The sequence below is a fragment of the Trifolium pratense genome, linkage group LG6 (assembly GCF_020283565.1).
Source record: "Trifolium pratense cultivar HEN17-A07 linkage group LG6, ARS_RC_1.1, whole genome shotgun sequence".
Classification (NCBI taxonomy): Eukaryota; Viridiplantae; Streptophyta; class Magnoliopsida; order Fabales; family Fabaceae; genus Trifolium; species Trifolium pratense.
In genome coordinates, this window is record NC_060064.1 from 15,700,400 (window position 1) to 15,710,462 (window position 10,063).

The following is a 10,063-nucleotide window of genomic DNA, read 5'->3' on the forward strand; positions in this document are numbered from 1 at the left end:
GGTTTGGTTCATTAACCATGCACACTTCAGTCAAAGACCGTCTTAATGTTAATTATTGTTTCAAAATGGATCAAAACTAAACTCAACCGAGGAATATATCCCTCCAGGATAATTGCCCACTACAGATCATATAGTAGTCATACCATACTTGCATACCAAATCAGGTATGAAGATCAAACTAATGTCTATGACGCTCATCAAGAGACAATTGATAAATTAATGTTTTATCCCAAAAAAACCTAATATTTCTCACATGAATTGTACTATGACTATGACTCAAGTTTAGACTTTAGGTACACTATTTCTTACTCCATTTAGTCCTAATTATAGAAAAGATTCACATTTTATGTATCTAAGAAGTAAATTTATTCTTATAATTAGGACCGGAGATAGTATTTTATTTAACTGTTTTTATTTTATTTAAAAAAAAAAAGGGTAACTTGTAGTAGTAGTAGTAGTATAATTAAAAAATAAAAAATTGGAACCAGTTGTTCGTTCGATCGACCAGACCGGTTGCTTGCTTAGTTGTCGCAGCTTTGACGAACGAGTCTACACCTACCTTCACCTGCAACGTTTTCCCCATTCTCAAATTCAATTCTTTATTTACTGCAAATCCAAATCATCCACCATTAATCTTCGCCATGGCCACCACATCTCAGGCTCACCTCTTCTGCTTCTCCGCCGCTCATACCACTCTTCATCTCCGGACCCGCTCGCTTCCATATCTTTCCTTTCGCCCCTCCAAGGTCCTCATTTAACTCTTCTCTTACTTCTTCTTCTTTTTTCTCCCTTCAACTTCAATATACAATAATCACCATTATCAAATCAAATTACATATATACATATCAAATCGTTACATTTTCTGTGTAGTTTTCTTTGATCATGGTTGAGTTCAATTGTAACTTACTAGGGTTTTAGTTTATCTAATTATATTCGGTAACTATGTCAATGCCTTCAAATAACATAGATCTAATGCAACGCTTTCTAGATTTAACTTTGAAGTTGAATATCTGAATTCTTGTCTCAATAAGGAGTATTTATGAATCAGAAGCTGGTTTTAGAATGAATAAAGGACTGTTGGATAAGTAGCTTATTTGCATGTTATAGCACAAGCACTTATCATTATATGCACTTATTGGCATGTTTGGAATTGGATTAACTTATTTTTAGCTTATCAAAAATAACTTATGCAAATAAACAAGCTTTTATGTTAATTCATAAGTTCTCACTAGCGAAAATTGTATCTTCATAAGCTGTTTTTTCATAAACTACATTGACAAGCTTATGACTAATACATAAAAGCTTATTTATTTCCATAAGTTGTTTTGTATAAGCTCAAAAATAAGTCAATCCAAGCGGGGCGTATAAGCTTACATAAGCTATTTTTATAGCAAAAGATAAAATGAAGTTAACATTGTTTTTATATATGTTATGAGCTGTTTTATATGCTATATTGGAGAACTTATGGAATTAAGCTGAAAAAGCCTTATGAAAATTGTCATAAGCTGTCTCACAAAACGTATGCCAATAGATAAGATCGAATAAGTCAATCCAAACAAACCCTATTGGTACTATTTCTAAGTAGGAGTGCTGTGGAGTTTGTGATTTTGTTTTGGCATTGAAGATGGCGGCATTTAGTTTTCAGAATTTGTTTTTTTTAGTCAATGGATTTGGATGATTATGTTTTCCTTCGAAATAATGTCAAATTAAACGTAGAATAGGCTTTAAAACAGATCCATTTGATTTAGAAGATTCATGATTCAAATATGGCATCTGTAACTTCTTACATACATAGACATATTTCTCCTTTAGCACCATAAAGTGCGGGTTTAAATTTAATGAACAAATATGCTTGTATCTCAGTATGTGTATGTAATTCTAGTCAGAATTGTGAACAGAGTGCTGAAGTTGATATTAAATATTAATGTCATTAATGAAAATGAAATGCACAATTAGTTTATTTTTGCATCATGCCATTTTTCTGTGCATATGCTACTCCTCTGAGATTAAAAGACAGTTCTAGACATTATAAATAGGGTTGCAGAACAGTGTATATTATAACATATATTTTTTTAAATGAAAGATTGCTATTGCAATTATTTTGGTATTTATACTAAACAGGAAACATATCTCGTATAGTTATCAGTTGCTATGAGTCTGGAGAGGCAGGATGCAGAAACTGCTGATTTTGACACAAAAAATACACTAAGTTATGCAGCCGTTGAATCGAAATTGAACGTCGAAGAAAAACAGCCGTCATATTCAACAATAGAAGAAAATGGCACGGAAAAAATAGGATTAGGAGAGGCAGTGCAGGAAGGTGTTGATCAGCAGAAAAAGACTGCGAAAATTCATGATTTTTGTTTTGGCATTCCTTTTGGTAAGTGTTCCCGGTTAGATAACTTGTATGTTAGACAACTTTAGTCATCATAATATAATTTGGCTTCAAAAAAAAAGTCATCATAATATATTTAGCTTTGGTGTTGGTGAATAAAAGTTTGACTTAGTTGCATCCTTGGATTCTCTACTTGTCAACAATAACAACCAAAGGGTTTCCCACCGGGCAGGGTTAGTTACATGGATTAAATGATGCATCATATCTTATCATAAATCCTGTCTTGGGGGTGGGGGTAGTTGACACGAGATATTATGAATAAGTTAAAGGGAAAAAGTTAAAGAAGATAACTATAGTTAAAGGGGAAAAGAAAATAACTATAGTTTCTATTCAAAGGGTGTTGTAAATTAAGTGAATGATCTTGAAAATAATACAGTGAATTGATTTACTTCAAGAATGGCTTTTTGAAGGCGAGTTTTGTATAGATTATGGCTATCAACCTTTCTACATGTTTGGTAGTTTAAGAAGACTACTATACTGAACAGGGTATAGAATTTGTGGTTGACCTCTTGATTGTAACAACAATCTGGAGGAAATGGCGGTACACTATTTCAATACAAGCAGTGAAAAGAAAACTATGTTCTATAATGCAATTTACCTTCTCTTTAAATATGTTGTCTTTGTCTTTTGTTTTAGGTGGATTTGTTTTAACCGGAGGCATTATTGGATTCCTTTTTTCACGGAGTCCTGCAACACTGGCCAGTGGTGTGCTCTTTGGTGGTGCTTTACTATTCCTCAGCACTCTTAGCTTGAAGGTCTGGAGGCAAGGAAAATCGAGTTTACCATTCATTCTAGGACAAGCAGGTATGAGATTTCACCAGCATTAAGACATTGTTGGCCATGTAGTCAAAAACAAAGAAACAGAAAAAGGCTGCAACATGATTTATTTGGATAGTTCTTTAATCTCTTGTTTCTTTATTTTGCAGCATTGTCAGGGATCCTTATCTGGAAGAACTTCCAGAGCTACTCACTGGTACTACATCTTTTGTTGCCAAAATCTGTCCTTATATTGTACCATATTTCATTGTTATACTCATTTGTTTTTCTGCATGCAGGCAAAGAAAATATTTCCAGCAGGAATCAGTGCTATTATAAGGTATTTAAATCCATGCCTTCTAAACTGTTTTATTTGTGTTTGAAATTACTTACTGTTCTTTCATTCAGTCTGCTGGCTTCCAAACTGTTCTGATTTTGTTCCGACTCCTTTATGTATTTGTCAAATTTTTGTTTGCAGTTCTGCAATGCTCTGCTTTTATTTATATGTGCTCGTCTCCGGAGGCAACCCCCCACCAAAGAAAAAGCCATCTGCCAGCATTGCATGATGAGATAGTCAAAGGTTATGTTAGCCTATAGAGCCTGAGAGATATAGTTTCTTATTTTTCTGTTTTTGTGAATCAAAATAAGGTTGTAAGCTAATTTATCCAAGTCACTTTTGGAGGCAGGTCAGCTAAGAGTTGCCAATGTGATTATTGCATTAGATTCCTAGGCATATAGTGGATTATATATTATGTGAAAGTTGGTGGAAAAGCTTATTTGCTTGTTACAACTACATACATAGGTTGGAGGCTGACTACATTGTGTAACGGCCCGATTTTCAGAATTTTTAATTATTTAAGATTTAGCTAATTTCTAGTTTTATTCCATTAGGAATTAGTTGTTTTGAAGTGTTTGTGTGATTATTTAATTGTCTCTGCATGTTAAATAAGTAATTAATGAGAATTTACGGTAGAGGAGATGAGATGGTGAAAATAAATAATTTAATTATAATTAGAGGACTTTTAATAAATTAAATAAGAGGAGGAATCAGTGAACTATTTTTGGATTAACTTTAATAAATAATATAACTTAATTTTTCCTATTAGCTGTAGATGGTTGTGAATGAAATTTGCATGGAATCAAATATAACAGTAATGATTCAAGATTCAAATAGCAAAGATACATTATTCCTAAAGCTATTATCTTATTGTTTGATTTCTTAATGTGTTGAATTTTAATAAGTAATTTATTAACTAAGCTGTTATTTATTGTCGTTGTTATAAGTCATAGTTCATTGATGTTGTTTATAACCGTTGATTATTGATGTTGAAATTAAGCCATTGTTTTAGTTGTTTATTGATGTTGTTAAGTTATAAATCATGATATGGATCCATTCCACGTGTCTAATGAAGTTGAAATGAAGTTGATAAACCGTCGATACCACATGTATCTTAAGGGTATCTGTTGCATTACATTCATTATTTAATTGAGTCGGATTTAATTAATTTATTGAGTTGTTGTGTTTAAGAGTTTGTGTTTGCTTGTGTGTTTGATCGTTCCAAAGAACGATACCTTGTTTATTATTACTCATGTTTTGGCTATTGCTTCTATTGCTATTGAATTCGGTTATCTTTTGTGACTGTGTTACTGACCTCTTTGTTGCCCCTTTTGATTTGACCTTACAATGTGCGATCATAGTTTTTCAGGTAGTCGAATAGCTCACATCGTTGGATCTCGGAGACTATTTTTTCAGCTTGATAATTGAGTCGCTCTGATATTCGTAACATCGGGGAATCATCTTAGTTTAATTTGAGAAGTTGTTATTTCTTTCCGGAAGTTTTATTTCCTTTGAACATTTTTTGAAGTTAATTATTTTTAAAGTTTAGACAATTTCGCTTTTGAATGCTTAATAATTAGTTTTAGTTAAAAAAAAAAAGTTTTAGTTCGAGCAATGTGACGCCCTATTTTAAATACATTAATTAACTTTTTATACATAAAATCAGTGGGAATAGAATTGTTACATATTGCACATGCATTTTGATTTGGCAATGAATTTTGGATTTTGGTACTTTATACTGTAATTGATTATAGACTAATCGGGCATGTCAAGCCAATAATGAATAATGTTAGTTAAGTTTTTTTTGAAGAAAAACATCTTTACTAGATTTGGTGTCCCTCACATTTTGATTGGTGATGGAGATAAGCACTTATTGAACAAATATGTTGAAAATGTTTTGGTGAAATATAATGTGAAACACAAAGTGGCTGGGAAAGTTGAAGTATCTAATAGGCAACTCAAGCAAATCCTACGAAACTAGGAAAAACTGTGGCCACCTCAAGGAAAGATTGGGGAACAAAACTTGATGATGCTTTGTGGGCATATCGAACCGCCTTCGAGACCCAATTGGGGTTTTCTCCATATCAACTAGTCTATGGCATATTCATCTAGGCATGCTGCTGAACCGAAACTTGTTGCTGGTTTCTTGCATTGAAAGTTGTGTGCACCGGCTTAGTGATATGTTTGAACCTATAGTGTTGCCTAAGCTAGTTTTTTAGAGACATGAGAAATAAAGAACTACGAGAGCGGATAACTAATGCGTTCTGCTTTTTTTTTTTTTTAACTCTATGGTCGGTCTGTGACCCTGGATGTCGAAGGCGTCCTTGGGGTGATCTCGTAGTTCCTACAGGGTGGAGTTTCATTAGAACAAAAAACACCATGATTACTAAAACAAATCAGCATTCATGCACGGTATTCAAAAAGCGTGATCATCCACAAAGAAGCAAATTTGATCTAAATGACGAATACCCAAATAAAGATAAATTGAGAAAAGTAATTTTTATTTTATGGGAAATAAAAGAACCTCTCTTATCTCAATTGTAGTAAAGAGCAAGATTGTTAAAAATCTCGTTTTAAATCGTAAACTCTATCGATTTTACGATTTTAGGTGTGACTTTCATGTTAAATCGGAATTAAAGCCAAAATGAGTTTACACGATTTAACTCCCTATAAAATCACTTAAATTCGCATGTTTTCACCTAACAATTCAAAAACTCAATTTTTTTTAGTCGATTAAAAAGTTTAATTTTTATCAAGTTAATAATAAATACAAAATATCATATTTAGATACACTCAATTTTTTATAATAGTATTAATAATTATAGAAGTAACAGTTATTTACACTAATTTGTTCACTTTTTTATAATAGTACGTATATCATCTCTGTTCTTATTTATAAGCAAAAATTCATGATTTTTTTTGGTAAGCAAGCAAAAATTCATAGTTGAATAATTGATATTTGGTCTATATTATAAATCAAGTACAGCAATTATTCAATAATCCTAAAGAGATTTTTTGTTTATAAGAGGGGACAGGAGGAAACAGAGGGAGTACATTAAGAGTTCGACGGATAATAATTTTTATAAGTATTAATGTGTTTCCAGCGATGTCTCTTATTTCTATGTACATGTGCGTAAAAAATATAACAATACAAAATGAATAGATGAAAACAAGTGAGAAACAAAACAAATAAGTAATTATATTTTGCAAAAATAATATAATTTTGCAACATTTTATGCGATTAATATATTTTTGTCAGTTGAGCTACAATTTGTGGATATTTAAATATATTTGTGTATATGTAAATATAATAAGTTATTTGATAAATAATAATAGATACATAAATATTGTCAAAATAAAAAATACATAATATAATAGGATTTCATAAAAATAAAATAAAACAATAAGGGTTAAAATATACAATCTCTTTGTATTTCAATGATATATAATATTCAATTTCACGTGACATGCATGATTCAAAGAGTCATATTTAATACGTAAAAAAAAATATGTTATTTTTTACAAAATATATATTGATGAGCATATAGTTGTTGTGTTATTTATTATTGAAATGCATCACTATAGTCATATTTAACTAATTAATGAGAATGATAGAAAATCAAATAAGTGTGAATTATCTAGTATTTACAATTTATTTTTAATTTAAAATTTCGAAATTGTTTTCATAACACTTCAATTTCTAAATTAAAAATAAACTTATATTAAAAATTCTTTAATTAATATTCATAACATTTAAATTTCTAAATTAAAATAAAATTATTAATTTCATATTATTTTAAAAATCAAACAAGTTAAAATAAATATATTATATATTTTTATTTTAATATAAGATAAACTCTACAATTTTACAAGTTGAATCTATGTTTCGATTTCCCTTAGTTAAAATCAGTTGACATAAAAACTAGATTCTGAAAACCTTGATAAAGGGTGGTTACACCGTATGAAGATGAGCCAAATTTAATATTCATATAGTAAGTAATTTACACTAGGTGTACCGTTTAACATGACCTAATTATAAATTTGTATAAGTTGAAAAAAATAATTATTATCAAAATTATAATAATAATAATAATAATAATAATAATAATAATAAAAATCATCTAAATATAATATATTGATGTAAATATGTGTTTATACATTTCGAAAAACTTCTCTATCCACCATATATTTGAAATTACATTAGTATATTACAACAAATCAATAACCCAACAACTAAAGAAATCTAGAGTAAACTATCAACAAAATTAATACTAATCACTAAGTAAGAGAATGCAAGAATATGTATGTACGCAAAAAAAGAAAAAAGAATCCAAGAATAAGACTAAAATAATTAGAAAATTTCTTTAGCCAAAAAATAATAATTAGTTAGACAATTAATAAATTGACTGAGATTTTAATGTGGATGATTATTTACAAAAAAGAAAAATAAAAAAAAAACTTGAAAAGTAAAAAAAAAACTCCACCTAAAATCTTAATCAAATTTTAGTAGACAATGTGAAGAATATTATTTACAATAAAAACTTGAAAATTTACAAAAAAAAAAAAAAAAAACTTGAAAAGTCATCTATATAAATGTTATTGATGTGAGTATATGAAGAGTACATAATAATGACAATGATATAATATAAGAAAGTGATGTGACATTGTTGAGTGATTTAATTGGATGTAAGTGGCTTATGTGGATTAGGGTTAGATTAGTGGTTCCACAACTATTTAGGAATTATATATATAGATATAGATATAAAAACAATAAAGTTAAAGAGTCAAAATTACTATGTACCCAAAAAAAAGAGTCAAAATTACTATTTTTTAGATTTAAAGTGCCAAAATTGCACAATCGTTAACTTGAATTAAAGTTAGTCAAAGTCTATTACACAATTGCCAAAATAAAAAAAAAATTTCGAGAAAATATCGAAAACTTTTTTCCGAAAAAATCAAAAACTTTTTTTCCAAAAAATAATAATAATAATATAATACTGACAATACATCATATTATTATGATATACACATTTAATCCAATTCATAAAACTTGTGTGCATTGGTGAGAGACTTATCATGGTCTCCCACCCTAAAATCCCCCTCCTAAAGATAGGATGAAACTAGCAATAACAAGTGACATGAACATTTCCCACCATATATGAGTAAATTAACCGACTTCCCCCACCATAAATTGCACCATCACATCATTGGGATTTAATTGGAGGGTTTGTAATTTGAATCAACGGCAAAATAATGATGGTAGTATGGTACATATATGATTAAAATTCAAAACTATGGACACATCATGTACGGATCCAGTAATCTATAAAACGGGGGTCAGAATAACTAAATAACAAATATTAAATAAATAATAATTATAATAGTATTTAAATATACTCAATAAAAAATAAAAAATACATCACATTGTTTATCTAAATTGTACACGACATTGCTCTATATCATAAAATTCATCGACAACTGAATTTGTATTAAATTTTTTAGCAATTCTTCTCTTGGTGTAAGTAATCACATAATTAGTTTGAAATTCATTTTCTATCTTGTTTCTCAACCTATTTTTCACAATCTTCATAGAAAAAAATAATCTCTCACTTGTAGCAAACAATCAGAAATAACTTAATTGAATTTGGACTTTAATAGTGTATAATATATATTATCAAAATATTTTAAAGTAAATTATTACAATTACTATGTTGTGGGTACATGTTTTGCACCAAACTACCAATCTTTAAACACATATCTCAAATATCAATTTATGTGTATATATGTATCAAGAACAAGTATATGAAAAGAAAAAAAATACGATAAGAGGGGAGCCTCAGCCCCTACTTGCCCCCCTATGTTCGTCCCTGCACATCAATGTGAGTGTTTTGATGGATATGGATCATCTTCCTGGGTACATGTACATGTGAAAAAGAAAAAAAGTCGAGCTAAGGTTAAAAAAAGAAAGTGAGAACAATTTCTATCCAAAAATAAGGAAAAATGTACTATTTTATTCCAAAATTTTAGTTGTTTAGAGTTTTGTACATGAATTAAGAAATAGTAAATATTAATAAGTTAAGTCTTTTTTACCCTTTACTTTATTAAAAAAGAAAAAATTTATTTGTTGATTGCTTTAATTTTTATAATAGTATAAATGGTAAAACATCATTAATTGTACCTTGATTTCTTAAAAAAATCAAAATTTTGGGATAAAACTAAAAAGAAAAAAAGACAAAAAATTTGGGACGGGGAGTATCATTTATAGATATTCCATTCTAGTAATTCCAAAGAATGAGATGAATTTAGAATGGACCAAAACCCTCTCCGAGGACCGCGGTTTAATGAATATATTTTATAAGTGTAAGTTAATTTATATTACGTCTAATAGATATCATCTATTTTTTCACATTATATCATATGTGAATGCAATGAGGTAATTTAGCAAAATGCACGGTTGTTATTAGATGACCGAGTAAAATAATTGTACATTATCAATATATATCTACTTTCTCTATTTTCACAATTGATGTAGTTCAGTGCAAATATGTGCCATTTAATATTTTGACATTTGAACA

General features: G+C 29.3%; 1 protein-coding gene across 2 annotated transcripts; it reads left to right on the forward strand.

The window, feature by feature from the left end:
* The first annotated feature begins 450 nt into the window (after nt 1-450).
* On the forward strand, nt 451-4,021 carry LOC123892495 (protein FATTY ACID EXPORT 1, chloroplastic). 2 transcript variants are annotated; one of them, XM_045942290.1, is made up of 6 exons: nt 451-746; nt 2,140-2,380; nt 3,032-3,199; nt 3,322-3,368; nt 3,451-3,491; nt 3,630-4,021. In XM_045942290.1, exons 1-6 carry the CDS (start codon nt 642-644, stop codon nt 3,715-3,717), a joined length of 690 nt encoding a protein of 229 aa, XP_045798246.1. In that variant the 5' UTR covers nt 451-641; the 3' UTR covers nt 3,718-4,021. The 2 variants fall into 2 exon arrangements, with proteins under 2 accessions (XP_045798246.1, XP_045798247.1); XM_045942291.1 differs by having other exon boundaries at nt 471-746; nt 2,122-2,380.
* Nucleotides 4,022-10,063: the final 6,042 nt, after the last annotated feature.

What these genes read in the sequence shown, in the direction of transcription:
- LOC123892495 (XM_045942290.1), top strand. Translation starts at nt 642, where the DNA reads ATGGCCACCACATCTCAGGCTCACCTCTTCTGCTTCTCCGCCGCTCAT. An exon ending in TTGTTTTGGCATTCCTTTTG is followed by an intron (nt 2,381 to 3,031) that starts GTAAGTGTTCCC and finishes CTTTTGTTTTAG; the next exon opens with GTGGATTTGTTTTAACCGGA. An exon ending in ATTCATTCTAGGACAAGCAG is followed by an intron (nt 3,200 to 3,321) that starts GTATGAGATTTC and finishes TTTATTTTGCAG; the next exon opens with CATTGTCAGGGATCCTTATC.